General features: G+C 41.6%; 1 protein-coding gene across 1 annotated transcript; it reads left to right on the top strand.

The window, feature by feature from the left end:
- The first annotated feature begins 1822 nt into the window (after window positions 1–1822).
- Window positions 1823–20975, top strand: LOC115438968 (up-regulator of cell proliferation-like). The gene is given in 6 exon segments (XM_030162862.1): window positions 1823–1909; window positions 2682–2744; window positions 2854–2971; window positions 15709–16526; window positions 16528–18795; window positions 18797–20975. Coding segments are annotated over 5 exon segments (4803 nt in total). The 5' UTR covers window positions 1823–1909; window positions 2682–2738; the 3' UTR covers window positions 20390–20975.
- Window positions 20976–25074: the final 4099 nt, after the last annotated feature.

The raw sequence follows: 25074 nt of genomic DNA, 5'->3' as shown, positions 1-25074 counted from the left end.
CTAAAAAAGAGACAAAAAGAAGATGTATATCTGTTGTTGGAGTTAAACTATGGAATGAGGCCAGCATGGATTTAAGAATGTGTAGCCCATTGTTGATGTTTAAAAAAATGGTACGTAAGGCAATTTTTGAAGGATACAATTGTTAAGATCTAACAAGTAATAGGTAAATTATTTGTTTTTGAGTCTACGTTAAATTACCATTAATTTGGTGGTTAAGTTTTCTATTTCTCTGGTTTATTTTCACCTTTTTATGTTTTGCTTATTTGTTTGCTTGGATACATTGTTTTTTTCTTTTTCCTATATTGGATGCCGGGTAGCTGAATTTGTTATGTGGGACAGGCATTAATATAAGCATTTTGCTTCTGCCTGGGCCTTTTCAGTCATAACCTGTTGGTAATGTTTGTAATGTTTGAAGTGCTGTTGTTGACACTGGTTATTATGTGATGACTGAATAAAGAATTTCATCATCATCAAAGAATTTCATCATCATCTGTCCCAGGTCATTTATCCACTTGCGGCACACTCATGACAGCTGATTTTTATTTTACATTGTGCACATTTCCCTTTCAGTGGGAGTACAAAATCTCCAGCCAGGTTAATCTCCCCACCTTCTAGCCCTTCCCCACCATCCTTTCAGGAAGTAATAATAATAATAATAATAATAATAATAATAATAATAAAAAAAAGAAAAAAAGAAAACAAACTAACAGGCTAAAGCTAAAGCACAAGCAAAGACAGCACCGGTGACTAACTTCCTCCGTACTGGATGTAGGCTAGCAGGTGTTCCTGTGGGTTCAAACAGCACAAAAGTACATACTGCTTTCACCAGGATCCACATTTGAGATCTTATCAAAGAATTGGCAAGACGGGGATGTTGCTGAGCTGTAAGGCCTTCACACTCTTACGCAAAAGAATGAGCAGAAACACTATCAGCTCATGTCAGCTGTGTTAACACCCTGTTTAGGAGATGTGAGTCCCCTTTTTTCATCTATCAGCTCTGTGCAGCACGGCCATAAAGGCCTGCTGGTCACCCTCAGTGTGCTTAGAGGTTCATTTACAACTACATGAGCTCACAAAAAGTCACCCACTTAGTGAACTAACCCTTAAATGTGAGGATAATAGCAGAACTGAACTGAGGTCAGAAATGGTGTAGACTGGCGCTGACACAGTGAACTCAGGTGATTTGGTGGCAATGGAGGGTGTGATGGGTGGTCATTGTAATATGGGTGTCAGTCTTAAATTCAAAGCATGTGTAATAACAGAGAGACAGGAGGGTGTATGCGATGCTAATGAAGAGGGGGTGTCTGGGTACGGGTATTTCTTTTTTCGTCTGAAATTTTTTATGTTTCCGGGTGGGGGTTTGTATTGTAAACGTATTTATATTTTTCAAAATCTTAATAAAAAGACCTTGATCAAAAAATGTGTTCTTTTTTATCCTCTAAGTTCATCTCCTTTTTCCCCCACAAAAAATAAGAAATTAACTGTTTTACTCTTGGTTCCATGAAGTTTAGTTTTATAATTCGATCCAGTAATTTCATGGCAGAATGTGAAAAATGTTACATTAACAACATTATGCCATTTTCAGACCAACAGTTTCTCAAACCCATCTCAGACCACTCTGAAAAGTGAAAGACAAACCAACAACGTCCAAACCTGTGATGGTGGCAGCTCTTTGACTTTGAGCCAAATGTTTTTTTTTGTTTTTGTTTTTAATCCCTTCGTCTTCTGTGAAACCACATGATTTTATAACAAGCCATCTATGGAGAGTGAAAGTATAGCTCCACTATAAAAGGCTGTTGAGTGACTCTAGTCTGCAGAGAGGTCACACTGTGGACTAACACTGTGCCTGAATGCTGCACTGTTTAAAAACTCTTGGATGTGACGCTGAAGTTTTGCCTTCTCTACAAAGGTAGGCTGCCGTTATTTTATCCTCTCATCTAAGTGCAGTATTGGTAGAACACTAAATCTTATTTTAATCAAAGTGTAGTATGAATATGTAGCATATCCGTGCCAAACCAACAGTATAGGTTAGTATAGGTGACTTTTTTTGTCAGAAAAACTAACAAATGCATCTTGCTATTATTGTGCTTAAGGTTTAAGTGAGGTTTATTTTTCAGCTCAGCCATTATAAAGAGATGAAACTATGCATACAGCCTTGTGTAACAGTTTAGGGAGACAGACAAACAGACAGGGGGATGTTTTGTTTGTCTGTTTGATTTTTGTTGATTTGTGATTTTTTTCCTTGTTTGGGCACTGTCAATAAAAAAAGAGGAAAGAGACAAAACAAAGAGCAAAAAAAAAAAAAAAGGAAAGAAATGCCTAGAAGAATGTGTATAGTAAATGTAATTCGTGCTCTTAGTAAAAAAAATATTTGAATTATAAATTTCCAAAAGATTGTTGCTCAGCTGTTTGTTCCAATGGCAATGAGAAACTGCTTTTGATATGGATTTCAGAAAACCTGAACTTTAAAGAAAAGAAAGCAGGGCCAACAGGACAGACATACTTACTCCATAAACTGACAGCTGGTGTTGTCTTTCTGCCTGTATCCTAAATATTGTATTCAATATATTCCTTTTTACTTTTGGGCCATAATGAAGTCAGAATACATGTTTTTTTTAGTTAACATGAATTTTACATAAGCCTGCATGGAGGATAAAGCCTTATCTATTTTTCTTTTTAAGTATGAAGCTGTTTCAATAATCCGGACCAATCATCGGATCACAGACAGTCTACTTAGAATGGAGGTAAGAAACGTACAGAACATAAAAAATAATATCAGGACAATACTGTCACATCGCCTATCACGATCACCACTTTTTGACGCTTACTATGCATATTTTCCCATTCCTCAAGAACACCAGTGAAAACGATTCACTTGCTGATCTTTACCGTGCGGTAAGAGAGGAGATGACGTCAAACCGAAAGTTTGACCTCAGTATGGACAATGAACTGGCTGGTAAAAGTGGGAAAGGTGAGCCTTAAACAAAGTATTACTCATGAAAGCAATAGAGGCTGCAAAGGTGTGAAAGAGTTTAATCATTATTATCATTATTTTCTTGCAGTGGTTTATTTTAAAATTTCTTATTTCCCAGTGTAGCTCCAACCAACTTTAGACTGTTAAGAGATCTGTTAAGAGAGCTTTATGTTGGGCATTCAAAGATACACCTGAGTAAATAATATTTAGTTGCCATCCTGGAACGAACACAGATGATGAGATAAATTGCTATGGCATCTCACATTTTACACTGTGAACGATACATTTCCCTTGTCCGGATTATCGAGGGACTATTCAGAGATTCTACCTCTACCTCTGCAGCTATGGCAATTCTTGACTACAATTGGATTAATCAAACACCTAAGAATACAGACAGAGCCCCTGCAGCAAAAATGAGACCCAGAACTGTTTCATTCAACTTTACAAGCAGCGAGGAAGAGGACAACTCCACATTGAACAACACTAGACAAACCACATCCCTGCCGTCACAGGATTTTTTAGAGCTTCAGGAAACCTCCAACAGAGAGAAAAGAGGACCGTTTGGACCGAGCCGAGGCAGAGGAAGAGGAGGACAAGAAGGGGGAGAAAGAAACCAAGAACCAAGACACACACGGAGCAGAACCAGATATGGCCCGTAATTAATGTATCTAACAAAACCCTATCAGAAGAAAGCGTCCATGTCCTCTCTAAAGGACTCACTTTCTCCCCTACCTACTCGGCGAAAGAATTTGACACAAAACTTGATTTGTTTCGGTTCTACAGGAATCTACATCTCAAGGCTTGGTACCAGCTTAATCCTACAGCATCCACAAACTACACGGACCCAGGTCAGACACCCTCTTTCAATCTTAGATCACAGTTTAAACCAAAATCTACCTTTTGTCCTTTGGTTCAAAGTGCTACATTAAACATGTTTGCAAAGAAAGTTAACTTTGACATTGAGAATTTATTCAAACAAAAAAAGCCATATAAACTTCACAACCTCTCATATAAAGAGAGGAGCGCTTTAGAAGCCTTACGTAAGGATGAAGAGTTAGTCATTAAGAAAGCAGACAAAGGGGGCGCTGTCGTGGTCTGGGGAAGGGACTTACACTATATTGCCAAAAGTATTGGCTCACCCATCCAAATAATCAGAATCAGGTGTTCCAATCACTTCCATGGCCACAGGTGTATAAAATCAAGCACCTAGGCATGCAGACTGCTTTTACAAAAATTTGTGAAAGAATGGGTCGCTCTCAGGAGCTCAGTGAATTCCAGCGTGGAACTGTGATAGGATGCCACCTGTGCAACAAATCCAGTCGTGAAATTTCCTGGCTCCTAAATATTCCACAGTCAACTGTCAGCTGTATTATAAGAAAGTGGAAGCGTTTGGGAACGACAGCAACTCAGCCACGAAGTGGTAGGCCACGTAAACTGACGGAGCGCGGTCAGCGGACGCTGAGGTGCATAGTGCGAAGAGGTCACCAACTTTCTGCAGAGTCAATGGCTACAGACCTCCAAACTTCATGTGGCCTTCAGATTAGCTCCAGAACAGTGCGCAGAGAGCTTCATGGAATGGGTTTCCATGGCCGAGCAGCTGCATCCAAGCCATACATCACCAAGTGCAATGCAAAGTGCCGGATGCAGTGGTGTAAAGCACGCCGCCACTGGACTCTAGAGCAGTGGAGGCACATTCTCTGGAGTGAGCAATCGCACTTCTCCATCTGGCAATCTGATGGACGGGTCTGGGTTTGGTGGTTGCCAGTAGAACGATACTTGTTGGACCACATTGTGCCAAGTGTAAAGTTTGGTGGAGGGGGGATTATGGTGTGGGGTTGTTTTTCAGGAGCTGGGCTTGGCCCCTTAGTTCCAGTGAAAGAAACTGGGAATGCTTCAGCATACCAAGACATTTTGGACCATTCCATGCTCCCAGCTTTGTGAGAACAGTTTGGAGCTGGCCCCTTCCTCTTCCAACATGACTGTGCACCAGTGCACAAAGCAAGGTCCATAAAGACATAGATGACAGAGTCTGGTGTGGATGAACTGGACTGGCCTGCACAGAGTCCTGACCTCAACCCCACAGAACACCTTTGGGATGAATTAGAGCGGAGACTGAGAGCCAGGCCTTCTGTCCAACATCAGTGTGTGACCTCACAGATGCACTTCTGGAAGAATGGTCAAAAATTCCCATGAACACACTCCTAAACCTTGTGGACAGCCTTCCCAGAAGAGCTGAAGGTGTTATAGCTGCAAAGGGTGGACCGACGGTATACTGAACCCCATAGACTAGGAATGGGATGGCACTTAAATTCATATGCGAGTCAAGACAGGTGAGCAAATACTTTTGGTAATATAGTGTTGTCACAACCCGGCTCTGAGGTGGTGACCAGAATGGAGACGGAGGTGGTGAAAAAGTAACAAAGATTTATTAAGTAAATTAACAATAACAAAAACACAAAAAATGCTGAGAAACGCCAGCCAGGAGGAGCAGGGCAGAGCAGGACCAGACCAGACAGCCAGCAGCACCGAGACCAGACCAGAGAGACAGCCAGAGAGACAGCCAGAGAGACAGCCAGAGAGACAACCAGAGAGCCAGAGAGCCAATGATCATCCCGGGCGAGCTGCTTAAATAGCAGGCCTTGGCTGCCACAGGTGTTACCCATCATGAAATCACCGTCTGTAAAAGAAAACTGACAGTGCCCCTAGTGCCCGGAAGGTGCGGGGCCGTCACACCCCCCCCAAAAAGAAAGGGCCTCTCTCCAAGAGGACCGACTGCGAGAAAACAGGTTAAACAAAACATTCACTTAGTAACAATTTTGATTTGTATGCTTACCCAAGTCTCTTAAAACCAGTACCAGCCTACCATCCTCATCCAGCCACCCAGCAACTCCGGCGCCTGGAGAAGCACTTTAAGAGTGAGAGGGACAGGTGGAAGCAAGCGGGTTAAGAGAGATGGGGAATGAAATCAAAAAATCAGGCTCGAGACAGAGCATCTGCCACAACATTTTCAGAGCCTTTAATGTGGCGAATGTCTAAACTATATGCCTGTAAAAACAGGAACCACCGCATCAGTCTACGGTTCGGACAGATCAAAGAGTTCAAGAATGTGATTGGGTTATGATCAATGTAAATGATCAGTGGGACACTACAGTCCAGATAGACTTCAAAATGCTGGAGAGCCCACACCAGAGCCAGAGTTTCTTTCTCTATGACTGAATAATTTATCTGGTACCCATTGAACTTCTTTGAAAAGAAACTAACAGGATGGTCAATGCCATCACTTCCTGTCTGAAGCAGCACAGCACCTGCTCCGACGTCACTCGCATCTACATGCAGCTGAAAGGGCTGATCCAAACGGGGAGCCGCGAGGACCGGAGGAGAACACAGAACAGTCTTTATGCTGTCAAAAGCCTGCTGACAGGAGTTAGACCTGACGAATTTTGCCCTCGCCTTTAACAGGTCTGTCAAGGGAGCAACTATGGTGGAAAATTTTTTACAAAAACAACGGTAATAACCGACTAACCCAAGGAAACGCATGAGTTCCTTTTTGGTGGTCGGCACAGGATAGTGGGAAATTGCCTTCACCTGGTGACCCAGTGAAAGATTATTATTCCGCGGTTCAGAATTTTTCAGTCTGCCACACAACATACTTTCCTCTGGTGAACGAACTTCATCATTCTCTACCACAGGTGTGGCATTTACTGAACACACATCAGCGGCAGCAACAGCAAGCGCAGGTGTTGCGTCCTGCTGTTGCGCACTCCCCCCGCCCTCAAAAGACTGGAACTCACGGGGGTGGTACGGCTTCAGCAGGTTAACATGACACAACTGTTTTTTCTTCCTACGTCCCGGAGTGGACAGCAAATAATTGACATCTGAAGTCCGTTGCAAAACTGAAAATGGACCCTGAAATTTTGCCTGGAACGGTGAGTTCACCAGCGGTAATAAAGCCAGAACCTGATCACCAGGAGAAAATACCTGAATTTCAGCTTTCCTGTCATATAATCTTTTCATTTTACTTTGTGCACAGGCTAGATTTCCCCTAGCCATCTCCACAGCCAAAACTAAACGACGTCGAAACCCCTGCACATAATCAACGAGAGACTGAGGAGGTTCAGACGGAACCACAGAGTCACGGAGGAGAGTCAATGGACTGCGAACTGCGTGACCAAACACCAGGTCATTCGGACTGAAGCCAGTGCTCTCCTGCACCACCCCTCTGGCAGCCAACAATAACCACGGCAACCCCTCATCCCAGTCCTGATCCAACTGTACGCAATAACTGCGCAACAGAGATTTAAGGGTTTGATGGAATCATTCTAATGCACCTTGGCTCTGTGCATGATATGCAGAAGCATTATTATGTTTCACGCCTAGCTGTTTAAGAACCTGTGAAAATAAATTTGAGGAGAAATTTGTACCCTGGTCACTCTGAATTATTTGAGGTATTCCAAACACTGAAATAAACTGTGTTAAGGCTTTAACCACAGCCTTCGCAGTTATCGTGCGAAGCGGATAAGCAGCTGGATACCTCGTTGTCTGACACATCACGGTGAGTAAATAACAGTTACCTGATTTGGAACGTGGTAATGGGCCAACACAATAATCAGGTGCTCAAAAGGTTGAGCCGCAACTGGAATCGGAGCCAAAGGAGCTGGTTTAATGGTTTGATTTGGTTTACCTGTAATTTGACACGTGTGACATGATTTGATGTAGTTTGAGACATCTTTCTTCATACGGGGCCAAAAAAAATACTGAAGAATGTAGTTATAAGTCTTGTGAACCCCTAAATGTCCTGACTGATCATGAGAAGTCCTAAGCACCTCCTCCCTGAATTTTGAGGGAACAACAACTTGAAACACCGGTTCACCAAAGAAACTGTCACAGTGAGGCGTCCATTTACGCACCAACAGGCCATCCAACAGTAAGTAACACTGAGCCGCACTGTTACCTTCAGTAGCTGATAGCACCTTATACACAAGCTCACAGAGAGTCGGATCAGCACGCTGTTCTGCGATCAGCTCACTAAGGGAAACAGACAGAAGTGAGTCAGGCACAGATAAAGTACATGTGTCATGGACATCCTCACAATGCTCCGCCTCAGACTGATTTTTACTCTGAGCGCGGGTAACCACACATGCTGGGTACACCTCAGATTCGTCCTGGACAGACTGGTCAGGCATTTTGGGGACAGATGGAGAAAACGTCACAACCGGGGAAAGCGGAGCATCAACCCATACCCTGCTACCAGCCAGGTCATTACCCAGGATAACATGTACTCCGGGAACAGGCAGGGCAGGACGCACCCCCATAACCACCTCACCTGTCACCAGCCCACAACTAAGATGGAGTTTATGAATGGGAGCAGGGACGACCGTCAAACCCATTCCTCGGACCAGAACGAAATCTCCAGTGGCTGTGCTGTCAGAAAACGGTAACACAGAACCCAGAATAAAAGAATGGAATGCACCTGTGTCACGTAGGATTTTCACTGGAGTGGAAACATCAGCGCCCACCAAAGACACATGACCATCTGAAATGAACGCAGAAAAATCAGATTGCGCCAAACCACAATCATTCACAGATTTAACGTCACTACAGGGCACACAGGAATTAGTCTGAACAGGATTGATTTTGACCCCACAGGTGTCCACAAAAACAGAGTGTGTCACAGGAGCAGCCAGAACCACGGGCTTAACCTGCGCATTTTTACCAGATCTGCGTGGACATTCTGCTTTCCAATGGCCCCTGCCTCTGCAATAATTACAAACCTTAGAGTTAGTTGGAAAACGTGGTGATGCGTCCTGCTTCCAGGACCTAGACCCAGCCTCCCGTTGTCTACCAGACAAACGGAACCTGCTGTCCTCAGGGTCTACACCACCATTGAACTGACGGCCTCTGTGCGTCAGCACGTACTCATCCGCGAGCGCAGCCGCTTCGGTCACAGTTTTCACTTTGCGCTTGTCAATATGAACAGCTATGTGAGGAGGAACAGTGTTTTTGAATTGCTCCAAAACTATCAAGTCACACAGTGCTTCATAAGACTCAACACCCAATGACAAACACCACCGATTAAAGTGTGTAATTAAGTCTCTAGCAAACTCCATATGAGTCTGCCCACTGTGTTTCTGCCAGGTGCGGAAACACTGACTGTATGCCTCAGGCACCAGCTCATACGCTTTTAACACAGCCTTTTTGACAGATCCGTAAACTTTACTCTCGGCCAGACTCAGAGCAGAATACGCTTCCTGCGCCTTCCCTGTCAGGACGCACTGGAGCAGCAGCGTGCGCTCTGCGTCAGACCAGTTCCAGCTGTCAGCCACGCGCTCAAACAAAGAAAAAAATGTGTCTGGGTCCCGTTCACAAAACTGAGGGACCAGACGTAAATTGGTAACCACATCGAAACGCGGAACCTCAGAGGACTGAGTAGGACCGGATCCACTACCCTGACTTAAACTCAGTCTTCGTTCATCCAGATCTAGCCGTTTAAGCTCTAGCTGCAGTAAAAGCAACCTTTCCCGCTGCTCAAACGTTAAGCCTGCATCTCCTACATCTGAGACAGACGCAGCACCAGAATCTACGGTCAAGCCAACCTGAGGCTTAGACCGGAGAACCCCGCTCTCTAACAGATTGCCTTTAATAATCTGTCTCATAACGATTTTCTGCCGTTTATCACCGACATCTAGATCAAAATGCTCAGCTACTTTAACCAGTTGCTCTCTGGAACAGCTGTCTAACCACTCCTCTGAAGGAGCAGACAGGAAATCCTCTACCGAGGCCATTTTAAGTCAACCTATCAGAAAAAAACCACTAAAACTCACCTGAAACTCCTGAGCCAAAAGCCAGAACACACCCCACAGCCACCGCAGCCAGTCCCTCTATCTGCCTAGCAGAAACTTCTCTAAGTTCCTCCCTAGTCTTCAGGTGTCTACTGGTGGTGGGTACTTATGCACTGAATCCCGCATGCATAGTGAAGCAACCGGATAAACGGCGACTTCAACTAAAGCATCGGATGTGCTCCCGAGACAACTGCTCTACCCACGGTCAACACCACCTAAGAAAGAGCCCCCCCAGCGAATTCCAAAGGGGAAGACGCTCTGAGCCTACAGGGACCAGACAGCAGCGACACACCAGTGTGAAAGGACATGAACAGAGCTCAGAGTTTAAACTCAGCTAAACATTAACAAAACACACATCCGGCTCTCTCTACACACAAACAGACTCACCTCAAGTCTCCAAAAGCAGACAGATTGCGCACACATGCACAATGAAAAAACACACCCGACCGCCACGTCACGTGGACACTACTACAACCAGTCATTCACAAAATCATGTAGGCCCCGCCCACACGGCAGAGACTACCGCTAATGAAAAAATGAATGAATCAAACAAACCTCCGATTGTCACTTGGACCGAGGACCGGACAACCTCCACTTGTCACATGATCAAGGAAACCAAACGGACGAGCCCCCACTTGTCACAACCCGGCTCTGAGGTGGTGACCAGAATGGAGACGGAGGTGGTGAAAAAGTAACAAAGATTTATTAAGTAAATTAACAATAACAAAAACACAAAAAATGCCGAGAAACGCCAGCCAGGAGGAGCAGGGCAGAGCAGGACCAGACCGGAGCAGACCGAGAGCGTGTAGACCAGGCCAAACCAGAGTGAGACAACCAGAGAGACAGCCAGAGAGCCCGAGAACCAGAGAGCCAGAGAGCCAATGATCATCCCGGGCGAGCTGCTTAAATAGGCAGGCCTTGGCTGCCACAGGTGTTACCCATCATGAAATCACCGTCTGTAAAAGAAAACTGACAGTGCCCCTAGTGCCCAGAAGGTGCGGGGCCGTCACAGTGTATATGTCAAAGAAGTCCTAAGACAATTATATAACAATGAATTCTATCAATTATTGACATATAATCCCACTGAGGCCTTGAAAGATGAACTTAAAGAAATGCTCAGACAGGCCAAGGAAAAAGACTGGATAACTGAAGCGGAATTGAGATTCCTCTACAATGAAAACCTTAGAATGGCCTCCTTTTACATGCTTCCCAAAATTCACAATGATATGACCAATCCCCCAGATAGACCTGTTATTTCAGGCAATGATAGCCTTACTGAGCCAGCGTCTAAATATATTGATTATTTTATCAAACCGTTTTTACCTTCACTTCCTGCTTATGTTCAAGATACTACTGATGTTCTAACAAAAAAATCAAAGACCTGGACAATATTGGCACAGAGTCCCTGCTAGCTACCTTGGATGTTGAATCACTGTATACAACCATTGAACATACACAAGGGCTAGAAGCACTTAAACATAACCTAAAAAACCATCCTGAGTCTGAAATGCCACCTAATGATTTTCTTTTAACTCTTACAGAATGGACTTTGAACAATAATATATTCATTTTTATGGATAAGGTTTTCAGACAGACAAAAGGATGTGCAATGGGTGCTTGCAATTCCTCATCTTATGCAGGACTCTACCTAGGTAAATGGGAAGATTTTGTGTTTAATCAGGAAAAGAACAGCTTTTTAAAGCACATCGTCTGGTGGGGACATTACATTGATGATGTATGCTTGTTTTGGTCAGGGTCAGAGGCAGAACTTAAAGCTTTCCATGGCTTCCTTAATAACATTAACCCAAACATTAAGTTGTCATTGGACTACAGTAAAGATAGTGTGGCAAGAGAGAGAGTTGGAGGATGAAGTCTGGTGACAACGCCACCTGGGGAATTACACCCCAGGAAATTAGTAGGAGGCTCACAGGTTCGAATTGACAACAATACCACAGGGGCGTAGACGGTTTCGATTTAAAACAATTTATTGAATGAATTATTATTAAAAAGACTGCTATTAAAAAAACAAGTAATTAAAAAGCTAGCACGTGGCCCATACGGGTGAACAGGGCCGGGGCTTACCACTATGGCAGGGATCCAACAAAATATAAAAGAAGGGAACCACAAACCAACACCCGTGAACTGCACACCAACAAAACTGGAAGCTTTGTGAAGAAAATTCCACCACCAGGGATCACGCTGCCACCCTAGGCCCACGGCACCTGTTCAAAAGAAAAGAGAACAATTAAAAAAAAGGCCACGTGCTGCCCCCAACCCCTCAACTAAAGTAAAGAAAAAAACAATTAATCAGACTATAATACACAAAATTAAACAGCACAATAACAAACTAAGAATAGACAAACTCAATAAACCAAGATTCAATGAAACACAAATGGAATGCATACAATTATAATAAAACACAACCCAATAATACACTAACACAAAACAAATGAAGATATTGTAACAAAAGATTCAACAAAACCAATTCAATATAACACAAACAAACAAACACTTAACACAACGGAATACAAATTAACCAAATGAAAAGGAACCACCGAAGAGGGGGATGGCGCATCCGTGTCGCTCCGCACAGGGGCCACGGATGTGGGATTAAAATAAAATCATAAAATCGGTCAAAACAGCCAGAACAGCAGTGCTTCGGAGGGTGAAGGAAATGGCGGTGGTGGACTCTGGGAATGTCCGCTGGCTCCACAGTCACGTTACGTGCAGAGTGGAACTCTTTTTCTTAAACCCGGCTTCACCACACTGCAGCATAAACAAGAACATAATTAGCTCCGGGAGCCAGGCAACAAGGACAAAACTGCTCCGACAGACGGACAACGGCGACCTACCGGTATACACACACCCGATGAGACGCCAACAAGGAAACACGCTTCCACACGCTGTTCAGGAAGTCAGTCGCACTACAACGAATGGTAACATAATAAATGAGGAGGTACTAGAATGCTTTCGCGCAACCGACCAACGGTGGATTGAAAGCGGCTTACCTTTTCAGCCTCGCCGACCAGCCACCAGCGTTGCACTGGATTTTAAAAAGAAACGCCACACAGCCAACGCTGCTGCTGATGAGGAAGAGCGAAAGGAGAGAAAGTAGTTTCACCTGCGTATATATACACAGCAGGTAGCGCCTCCCTTCAATCAATGCCGATTTGGCACACGGGGGGAAGGGAGGAGCAAATCCTCCTGCCACAATAGCATTAACTTTCTGGACCTCACTATTTATAAAGACAATTTAGGGATGTTACACACATCCATTTTCAGAAAACCCACTGACAGAAACACTGTTCTACATGCTAATAGCTTTCATCCCAAATGGCTTAAAGAAAACATCCCTTATGGCCAATTTCAGAGGGTGTGGAGAATCTGCGACCAAGATGCAGATTTTGTGAGTAAATCAGGGGAGATGTTTGCACGGTTTCAGGCAGGGGGCTACAAGAATGCCACATTACAAGAAGCTTACACAAGAGCTAAACGTCTTGACAGACACACCTTACTAGATAGGAATCCCCCTAAACAAACACAAAACAGAACAGTATTTGTCACTACATATAGTACAGAAGGGGACCAAGTCAAAAGAATAATTAATAAAAACTGGGACATCATTCAGAGCATCGAAAAACTCAGACGAATTTTTCCACAGCCTCCACTCATCACCTTTAGGAGATGTCCTACACTGTAGGACAAAATGGTCCACAGCCATCTCCAACCTAGCACTCCACCATCATGACTGGGTCAGAAACCTAAAGTGAGCTACAAATGCGGCCACTGCAATCACTGTACAAATGTCATACAGACCAAAACTTTCATGGACTCTACATCACATAAACAATACACAATCAATCATTTTATTAACTGTAAAACAACATTCATCATTTACAGACTGGAATGTCCGACCTGCAAAGTGTTCTACATCGGCCGGACAAAAAGACGTTTACAGGACAGACTGTCAGAACACAAATATGCAATAAGAACTGGAAACACAAACTACCCAATGGCAAAACATTACCTGGACCTCCACAACAGCAAACCATCTACACTACAAGCTATTGGCATCGACCATATTCAATCCTCCTTAAGAAAGGGGGACAGGCAAAAGACATTAAACCAACGGGAAGCTTTCTGGATTTTTAAACTCCAAGCCACAGTACCCCCTGGACTGAATGAAGAGTTGGACTTTTCTGTTTTCTTATAATGTATTATCTCTTTCTTGTTTTAAAGACTTTACACTGGTTTCATCTTAATATGTAAATTTTGCACTGTTTTTTATTCATGTATACTTGTAAATATTTCTATTTGACCTGCAGTAACACCATCTGCTGGCCTTTTACATGTGGACACCCTCTGCAGGCATTTACCTTCATGCCCAGCTGGAAGGTTCCTATTGGTTAGACCCTACTATAGGAACCGACAGTTTTTCAGGCTCCTGTTTGACTTCCTGATGAAGGCCTGAAGCCGAAACACGTTGAAGTTTTTTAGGTCTAGATATGACCATGCCATCATAATAAAGGCCTTTTAATGTTGAAAGAGAGTGCCTTGGATTCTTCTTCCAGTGTGATAAATTCTTCACATATTTTTGTACATTTGAGAGCTGAGATGATAGATTTCCCTTTTAGGTCTTGAGTTAGATACAATACAAGATATAAGCCACTTTTACACAGAGGTCCCGGAAAAAAGGGGAGATGGTGATCCCACCTTTTTCCACCATTGACTGATTTCCACAGTCAAGCCAAAGGAGTAGCAGAGGTGAGACAGGCTGGACTTTTACACAGCGGAGCCTGCATTCTGGAATCAAAGGGGTGGTGACACAGCGCTCATTTTTTAATCCCCCTGGCTCAGGAGAGACAGTGGGTACATACAAAGGCACTGGTATGGATTCTGTGGCCCGGTGTGGCTGGCCTCATGCCCAGTGCAGCTGGCTTCGTGCCCCGGGTGAAAATAGCACGCAGCTGCAGAATCATGCCAGCACCTCCATATGTGCCCGCTGTCGCTCCTGCGCTGGGGTTCACCGTCATCAAAACATCACACCTTGGTTGCGGAACAAGTGGTGTTCCTTTTACATAGCGTTCCAGTATCATGATTCCACCTTTATCACAGCTCTGTTACTACCTCCAGAGGTGTTACAAAGCCGTGATAAAGGTGGGACCAAATGACCCCACCATTTTATTTACACTGACGTTGTCCTGGAATACAGGTGAAATATTTCTGCAACGGAAGTGCTGTGTAAAAGGGCTAGAGTTAACTGGGTTTAATGATTGGGGATATATGGCTACATTAAAGACCAAAGTATCTAATTTTTCAAGTATACACCTGTTAATGTTTGGTTTTGGTATACAGGCCCTAATATATTTCCTGCAAAAATTTGCTTAAAAGTGCTCTTAAAATGATTGTGCATGTTTGTGTGCTTTGTGAAGTTTATGTCTGTTTTGCACTTTTAGCCAAATGTTGTCTAACACAACTTTATGCTACTGATGGTCCTCCTTTGCCCACATCCATAACAGCTGCCATCTCTGTGTAGAGGTTTCAGGTTGGATTTTTTGCAAAAACCATAATGTTCACTCTTGAGTTCCTGAATGTCCCATTTCTTTTCCTGTGCAGCTGCAACAGTGTGCAACACAAACTACTGTTAGCTCACATGCAGCTAGCTATTGTCAGCAGACTGGTTACCAGCACAATGCAGACTCCATCACAGACAACCAATTTCAAGTGTTTGTGTGCAAAGTATAGTGTACAGAGTTATCAAAGCACATTGGCTTGGGTGTGAATGCATAACTTGTGCTAATTTTTTAATGTTATTGCTAATTTATAATTTATGCTCCTCCTCTACCTTGAATCCATGTTTTAGAATATTAAAACATGTAATCTTCATATCCACAGTGACAGAACTGGAGAGCCTTTTGAGGGACCTGGGGTTGGAGCAGCACTACAAAGAGAAGCTATCCCTCAGCACAGTCCTTCAGATTGATGAGAAGGCCATTACTGATGAACCACCCAAGTGTAAATTGGATCTTGCATGGTATTTTCTGAAGAAACTGATGATGGCTAATGTGACAGCTAGGAATGTAAAATGTACGTCAGTATGTGAGTTAAACTGTGATGCTACATCTGAAGATACAGGGTTAAATCTTCATCATTTGCTTGATGGGCTAACCATTGATGACACACTGAACCCACTTGACATTGTCACTGCTCTCTTTCTGTGTTCAGATGGTTTTGTACAGCAGGAGATGGCACTCAAAATGTCAATGTGTCAGTTTTCTGTGCCTCTCCTGCTTCCAAACTGTGACACAAAACAGTCCACACTCATGCTTTGGGCAATGAGAGACATTGTCAAAAAGTACAGACCTCAGTCACTTTCTGAATCTATGGGCTTTATTGAAGAACAAATTGTTCTGTCTAAAATCCCAATGATATCGTTTGTGAGATTGGGTGAATGCTCCTTGTCCAAATCAGAGATGCTAAACAAGGTTCTGAGCAATTCTCAGCAGTACCATGACACATTTGTTCACCGTGAAATGGAGTGTGGAGACAGTTCAAGGAGAATTTCCAATGGAATGGCTGAAATTACTTGGTACCTTCCTTGTGGAAACAAAAACATTGATGTGTTCAATGAGCCAGTGGCAGTAGCAAACCTTCGTGGGGACATTGCTTCATTAGAAACCGAATATTCCTTTTTGTGTCAGACATCTGCTGCAGGTCTTTGTGTTCTTTGACAGTTTGGATTCAGATTGCAGGCTACTGACCAATACACAGCACAGTGAAAAGATCTTCTTAGTGGGCAACCATCAAAGCAAGCGTTTCAGTTTAGATGCTTTAAAAAAGATAGCAACCAAGATGGGCTTAACAAACAAAAATGTCATTATCAAAACTAAACAGAAAAATGATGCAGAGTTTATCAAGGGTTTGCGTGAAACTGTCAACAATGTAATTGAGAACACAAGTATAAAGATGCCAGTTGAGCAGATGGCAGATGTTGCACATGAATTGGGAATATTGGTTGATGAAGACTGTCCAGAGTGTCAGTTTGCTAAAAAAAATGCAGATGCGATCACTGAAAAAATTCAAGACACATTTAAGTACAAAGAAGAAAATCTTCCTCTGCAAGGCCAAATATGGAAGGAGTTGACACATCTAGAGAAGGAAGAATACAGGCTTCGAAAAGTTGGGTCTGAAAACCTAGAAGACTACAAAGCTAGTCTTAAAAAAAAGAAGAGACAACTCAGAAAAAAACAGAACTCTTATGACATATCAGACGCTATGTCATGTTTCGCAAGCGCAATATCAAGTGAGAAAGAGAAAGAAAGGCGTTATTTCCTGAAATGGCTGCGAATAAACCTGGATAACCTGTCTCGTGAAAAACTATCTGACCTAAGGGAACAGTACAAAAGGAAATGTGAAAATTCTGAGACCAAAAAGGAGATTAAAGACATCGATAGGCAACTTTCTAGCAGCTCTCTAGGGACTGAACACTTTTTCCGTGAAATGGGTCAGCTCTATGAAGCCTCAGTGTCTCTTCCAGAAAAACACCCATCACGAATTCAACTACAGCATCTGCCCAAACTCTGTGCAGAATTGTTGCTTGATGGGTTTCCTTTAGAGCTTGTAGATGGAGATTCTTCAAACATACCTCTCAGATGGGTGAGTGATGTTCTCTCTCAGCTCCATCAGCTGGTGCACCCCAAGAACAAGATCTTAGTAGTCACAGTTCTGGGAGTGCAGAGCACAGGAAAGTCCACTCTTCTCAACACAATGTTTGGAGTCCAGTTTGCTGTGAGCAGTGGTCGATGCACCAGAGGCGCATTTATGTTGCTCATCAGAATCAGTGAAGATATCAAAAAAATCCTTAACTGTGACTTTTTGGTGATCATTGACACTGAGGGCTTAAAGTCTCCAGAGCTTGCACAACTGGATGATAGCTATGAGCATGACAATGAGCTTGCGACACTTGTTGTTGGGTTGAGTGATATCACCATCATCAACATTGCTATGGAGAATTCTACAGAAATGAAAGACATCCTACAAATAGTTGTGCATGCTTTCCTCAGGATGAAAGAAGTAGGCAAAAAGCCTAAATGCCAGTTTGTTCACCAGAATGTGTCAGATGTTTCAGCACATGAGAAAAACATGCGAGACCGGAAGCTGCTCTTGCAGCAGTTAAACGAGATGACTCAGGCAGCAGCTAAAATGGAGAGGAAAGAGGAGAACAAGAGCTTCACTGATGTGATGGAATATTGTCCAGACACTGGAAACTGGTACATTCCTGGACTGTGGAATGGAAACCCACCAATGGCACCTGTCAGTGCTGGGTACAGTGAGGAGGTATATAAGCTCAAGAAAAACATAATTCATATTTTGGGAAAACGTGAATCCTCTGCCAATGATATCTCAGAGTTTAAGGAATGGACAGAAAGCTTGTGGAATTCAGTGAAGCATGAAAACTTCATCTTCAGCTTCAGAAACAGCCTAGTGGCTGATGCGTACATGAAACTGTGCACAGAGTTTATTAAGTGGGAATGGAATTTTAAAAAAGACATGTATGGATGGGTTACAAATGCAGAAACAACAATTTCCAATTTTGGCACAGTTGCTGTCCCAATCCAAAACATTGGAGAACTTCTCAATCATTTGAAAACTGAGGCTTCCATTGAGTTGTCTAAACAGGAGAAAACCCTTCTTGATAACCTGACAAAGTACTTCAAACAGAAAGAGGGTCATGTCCATCTGGTTGAACGATACAAAGAGGTCTTTGCAAACAGTGCAAAAAGCCTCCGGAAAGAAATAGAGAGTTCAGTCATTAATCAGCTCACAGCGGCAGCAGACATTAAACAAGGTATGCAAGAGCTCGATAGAATCAAAAAGAATCATACCAAAGAAATTGAAAACAGAGTTTGTGAGTTGATTGAAGAGTGCCAGAAGAAAAAGGTCAAGATGACAGACCAAGAGCTAGACAGAGAATTTGACGAAAATGTGGAATAAAACAGTAAAGGAACTTGGCTTTTCTGAACAAAAAGCTTCAAACGTCTTCACCAGTGTGTCTCACTATCTGAGAGAAAATCTGAAGCGCAAGGGCAGTCATGTATGTGAGTTGTTAAGTCAAAAAAAGTTGGAAGAATGTGGAAAGGTTCCTTTTCAATATACAGGTGAAGGATGGATTGAGAAACTCAAACACAATGTGAGTAAAGTTCTCAACACCCAAAGTCATGTAATGGCTGCACAAAAAATGGCTGATGATATCATAGCTGCTTGCCAACAGTTGGTGACTGGCAAAATGGAAAGAAAAAACAATTACCATGATACTTACATCCAAGAGATCCTACACACGATTGATAATAGGCTGCACAACAATCAGGATCTTATAACAGACATAGACTTTGAAGTTTCTCTGAAGCAGCACATCTGTGGAAAAGCAGCCAGACAGTTTCAGAAAATGCATGAAGATTTCCTACATGTAAATGATCCTTACATATGTCTGAGTCAAAACAAGACCAAGTTTTGTGCTGATTTCAAAGATGTGTTCAATGAACGAGACCAGTGCCAAAAAAAGGCAGAAGAATTCACAAACCGATGCTTGAGACCTGCAGTTGAAGACTTTGTCAACCGCTCCTTGGGTCCTGATATCATTAGTGAAATGCTGACAACCCAGCAGTTCAGCTCAAGGATGTTTTTCCAGTACTCTGTTTTACTGGACTTGCTCTCAAAGGGTAACTTTAAAAACTATTTCAGTTACATCTGCGTGTATGAACTTTATGTGGCCATGTGGGTACTGAACCGAATAGAGGAACACTTCTCAAGCTGCTCCTCGATCTTTGAGTTTGAGAATCGACATATTCAGTCATGTATCAGCAGCATAAATGATGCTGTCAAGAAGGCCAAAACAAGGAAGCAAGGCTCCCTCAAAATATTTGTTGACAATATCTGCATGGAACTTGGAAATAAACTGGCAATTTCCCAGGATGCACTTAGTGCTTTCATGATCCTAAACAATGCTAATGAGGAAGACTTTGCTCGCTGGCTCACGGAATGTGTGAAAGAAATGGCAGAAGCTCTTAGACAAAAGTTTACAGGAACAACTATCCAAATGAAACTAAACCGTCTTCATGTGTCGCCCCAACTTGAGCTTTTCACCAAAATGATCGGATGTGGCAAACAATGTCCATTTTGCAGTGCCCCATGTGAGGCAGGGGGAAGCGCTCACACTGAACACTGGACATCACTACATCGACCACAGGCTCTGGGTGATTGCACGTGGAATGACACAAAAAAACTTGTCACTAACATATGCTCATCTGCTGTGATCAGTGACTTGCGTTTTAGCTGTGCTGCCACAAATGGCCAAAGGCATCCTTTCAAGCGTTACACCGAAATTTACCCTGACTGGAAGATTGCTCCAGATATTAGCCTCCAGGCATCAGACTACTGGAAACACATCATGGCAAAGTTCAACAATGACTTTGCTGATGCATTTAATGCAAATCCTGCTGATATCCCGACAGAGTGGACAAAAATAACAAAAAAGCAGGCAGAACAAAGCCTTAAAGTGTCATTTGGCATCAAGTGAGAGATTTTGGTGCTTTGAGGTTACAGAGGTACACTCCTTTGCTATTTCCCTGCCTGATTATCATGGCTATTTTTATTTAGTTTTTTTTTTTTCTTTTTCTCAAAAGATGAAGCATCATACAATGCTAATACTTTCACTTGTATGATGAACAGTCAGACACATGGAACTAGTGGATCCATACAAATATCAAACTGTGCTTTGTGAGATACAGGTACATCAGAAAGATGAGCAGATATTTAGTACAGTTCATGAATATTTAGCGTTAACTTCATATTCATTTTGAGGAAGTGACTTATAAATTGTAAATGTGAGGATCACAAGTTCCATACATATTATCTGCTTTTGGTTTGAGGATTCATTTCTGATTTCATGTCTTTAAAGCAAATTCATCACTTTTTGTTTCTTTGAAGTAACATTATATGTAAAGCATGTTTCTTGATTAAATGAAGAGAGACTACAGGTAAATGCCTATGAATGTCTTTAAAATTCTATCACAAGTCTGGAGTTTCTATGTTAATGTGTGTTCAGTTTGAGAACATGGGAAAAAAAGAAAACATCAGCAACAGAATAAAAGAAGAGAACTGAAGCTTTGCACTGTTATTTGTGTCTGGGTCTGATACAGTACAGATATCTTCAGGACAGATATTTGGCCAACAAAAAAAAGAGCATTTGCACTACATTAGATAGAAACTTGAATAAACAGATACAACGCTGTTAATGTGATATTGCTTTCCAGTGTTTCTTTCTTTCTTTTTTTTTTTTTTAAAGATCATATCTCATTTGGGCATAGAAAAAAAGACAGTTGCCCAAAGTCAGACTGACAAATCTATGACATGGAGAGAAGAAGTGTTCATCTTAGGGAATGCTAGGTTAATCAGCTAACAAATACACACATGTATAATTCTTACCATGTTGCCTGTCATAATGTTGAAATGTGGTACATTAGTGAACACAGGAAGAAAAAATGTGTTAATTTTACAAGTAGAGACACAAGGTAAAGTAAAAGGTAGTTGATTAAAATGTGTTACACTGAGCTTTTAAAGTTCATAATTGAGAATAAAATGTAAGACAAAATTTAAAATAATTTTTTTTCACATTTACCATGTATAGTAATGTGCATCCATCTTCAGCAAGTCAATGTGTTTCATAATCAGTATGATAATGATCAAAGTAGAAATAAAAATACAAAGAAATATCAAAATACTGTCAGTGATATTATCGGTGTGGCTTTCAACATGGATGCAAAAGAAATATGATTGCTTTAAGGCAGGAGTGTCAAACTCATTTTCTTTCAGGGGCCTGTGATATTGCTCTTCAGTGTTTCTTTTTTCTTTTTTTTTTTTAAGATCATATCAGTTGTCCAAAATCAGGCTGACAAATCTATGACATGGAGAGAAGTGTTTATCTTAGGGAATGCTAGGCTAATCAGCTACAAATACACACATGTATAATTCTTACCATGTTGCCTGTCATAATGTTGAAATGTGATACATTAGTTAACACAGGAAGAAAAAATGTGTTAATTTTACAAGTAGAGGCACAAGGTAAAGTAAAAGGTAGTTGATTAAAATGTATTATGCTGAGCTTTTAAAGTTCATAACAGAATAAAATGGAAGACAAAATTTTCAGTCATTTTTTTCACATTTACCATGTATAGTAATGTGCATCCATCTTCAGCAAGTCAATGTGTTTCATAATCAGTATGATAATGATCAAAATAGAAATAAAAATACAAACAACTATCAAAATTCTGTCAGTCATATTATCGGTGTGCCTTTCAACATGGATGCAAAAGAAATATGATTGCTTTAAGGCAGGAGTGTCAAACTCATTTTCTCTCAGGGGCCACATTTAGCCCACTTTAATCTCAAGTGGGCCAAGCCATTAAAATAATAACATAATAACCTATAAATAATGACAACTCCAAGTTATTCTCTTTGTTTTAGTGCAAAACACCCCATTAAATTAGGAAAATGTTTACATTTACAAACTATCCAACCAAAAAAGATGTGGATAACCAGCAAGAAAAGACAAAACACTGAAATTTCTTAAGAAAAATAAGTGGGATTTTTTTTTTTATATGTATATATCACTTGTACATGTGCATTACACACAATGTTACACAACATTTGGTAACTGTTATATTATTGTTGAAATGTGGAAGTTTGGAATTCATATTTGTTCAAGATATTTACATTTTTTTGTGAAACAATAGTTTGTTTTTGCGTAAATAAAGGAAAATTACATGAAAATGTTTACATTCACAAAGATAAGTTGTAAGTATTTGTAGGTTATTGTGATACATTTGAGTGATTTGTACGTGGAATCGGAACGAAAACTTTTGTGAATATCTTAAGCGTGATTTTTGCAGCTCATAAATTCATCCCACGGGCCGGATTAGACCCTTTGGCGGGCCGAATTTGGCCCCGGACCGCATGTTTGACATCCCTGCTTTAAGGTATTTTGTTTCCTTTATATTGAGATATTTGGGTGGATTCCGTATTTCTGCACATTTAGTAACTTTGTACCTGGTGCATTAGAAAGTCTTACTGACCTAATGTTTTTGACTCAATAAATGGACAAACAGTAGACTGGCTATGAATGTCTTTAATGTTTCCCAGATCAGAATCACAGCATACAGTGTATAATAACTTCTAAAGTAAACAGAAATATCATCACCTCATCTATTTATATAGTTTTACTTGACTTTTTTTTAATAATCATCTTTTTTAAAACTTTATTTGTTCAACATTTTTCTTCATCTCAAGTCTTGGGTTTCTGAATTCAACAAAGAATGTAAAAACAAGACAACAGGTGCAACTTTGCAACAACACCGAGCTTAAAGTTTATGTCGTGTGTATGTGAATGGGTGTGTGAGTGTATGTTTGCTGATGCAGGGCATTTTCTATGTGCTTCAGCACACCATTAAACAGATGGAACATTTCTAAATGTGCATGAAGCAAAGTCATCTTGTTTTCCTTAAAAGGCTGTTTTTCAGATGCACTGAAATGTGGATCATCCAAAATCTAGCCCCCAGATTCATGAACCATGAGGCTTCACTGGGTTAAAACAGACAAGGCAAAGTTGTATTTTATGTTAGTTCCATCATATCCCCAGCCTAAAATCTGAAAGCTTACTTGACTTTTCAGATGCACTTAACTCCCCCATCTTCTAGCTGAGCATCTTCTCTGCTACATCACATTACTTTTAAGGGCAACACAACCTCCATAAGTACAATGCAACACAGTGTGAGGAGGAAAGGTCAGACCACCTGTGTGATCTCAGTATTGTATAAAGATATGAGGCATCTTATGGTATCAAAAGCCCTCATGTCTGTCCCACATATGACTAAGTGGCTACATGTAAACACTGCTACATGTGAAGTGAGCTAACATTTCTTTGCCTGCACTTGCTTTTAGTGTCTCCTGACTGGTAATCTGTACTTTATCATCATCATCATCTTCACTAGTTAATTAGTGAAATGAAAAGTGAGCATCTTATGCTGCTCATATAGGCTCTGATGTTTCCAGAAACACTTTGAAGTCACACAGATCATGCATTTCAAGATTCATCGAGTATACTGAAATCCCAAGACATATTCTAAAAGTAAGTTTCCAAAAGCTGCAACAAAATAAAACAAAAACGTCACATTCTCCTTAATGCATCTTCAAAAATAAAAAGCAATGAAACCACTGACTTCACTTTTACTCTTCAGGATGTAGATGTTCTATCCATTAGAAGGCACCAAATGCAAACTACAGCATCAAGTGCCCTTTGTCATGTGGGAGCTTCGATGTCAATCACATTCTGCTACAGTGACTGTTTCCTGGTTAGGAATCGTGATGCTACAGTAAGCCCATCTCATAATGGGCAACATGAGAACAGATCGAAGTAAAGAAAAGAGTAATTTCCTAACTTCATGAACATTTTGAACTCAACAATGTAACTGAAACATCAAGCTGGAGGTCATGTTTTTGCAAACTGCACCTGTTGTCTTTTTTGTCACAAAATAAGCATTTCATTCATTCACTCAAAAAAGAAAAACAAACAAGAAACTTAATATTTACAAACATTTTGTCTGTTTGATTCTTACACGTAAAAATGTACAGTTTTCGTCCTCTTCCAGATGGTGTGTGTCTGTCTCTTTCCTGCCACCCAGTTTGGTATTTTTCTTCACACATCCAGATTTCACAGAGTGGGCACACTGCAGTAACTCTGTCACAATGGCGCCCTCCAGTGTTAGCTTATAAAATGGACAAGGAAAAAGAACAGAGCAAACTAAATACCTTGTTGCTGTTTTCACCTCCAGTGGTGTCATTGTAGCTGTAGCCCCTCACTGCCTCCTTATCCACAAGTGTGAGTACAAAAGGGTTCATATGGATCTGATTAAACATCAGATCTTCCATAGGACAGATTGGCAAGGTATACTCCTGGCAGACATTGTGGATAGAAAGATGGCCATGCCTTTAAATGTCCTTGTTTGTTAGTGACCAGTTTTCACATCATTTGATCTGATTTCTTCATTTAAAGCTGTGAGCCTTTGCTTGATCTCCTCCGGTTCCACAGCATGTTCTGCTGTCCATCATCTGTCCGAGGTCATTTATCCACTTGCGGCACACTCGTGACAGCTGATTTTTATTTTACATTGTGCACATTTCCCTTTCAGTGGGAGTACAAAATCTCCA

This window comes from Sphaeramia orbicularis, chromosome 18, assembly GCF_902148855.1.
Source record: "Sphaeramia orbicularis chromosome 18, fSphaOr1.1, whole genome shotgun sequence".
NCBI lineage: Eukaryota > Metazoa > Chordata > Actinopteri > Kurtiformes > Apogonidae > Sphaeramia > Sphaeramia orbicularis.
Note: the sequence above shows the minus strand (reverse complement) of the source record. Positions and strands in the feature narration are given on the sequence as shown.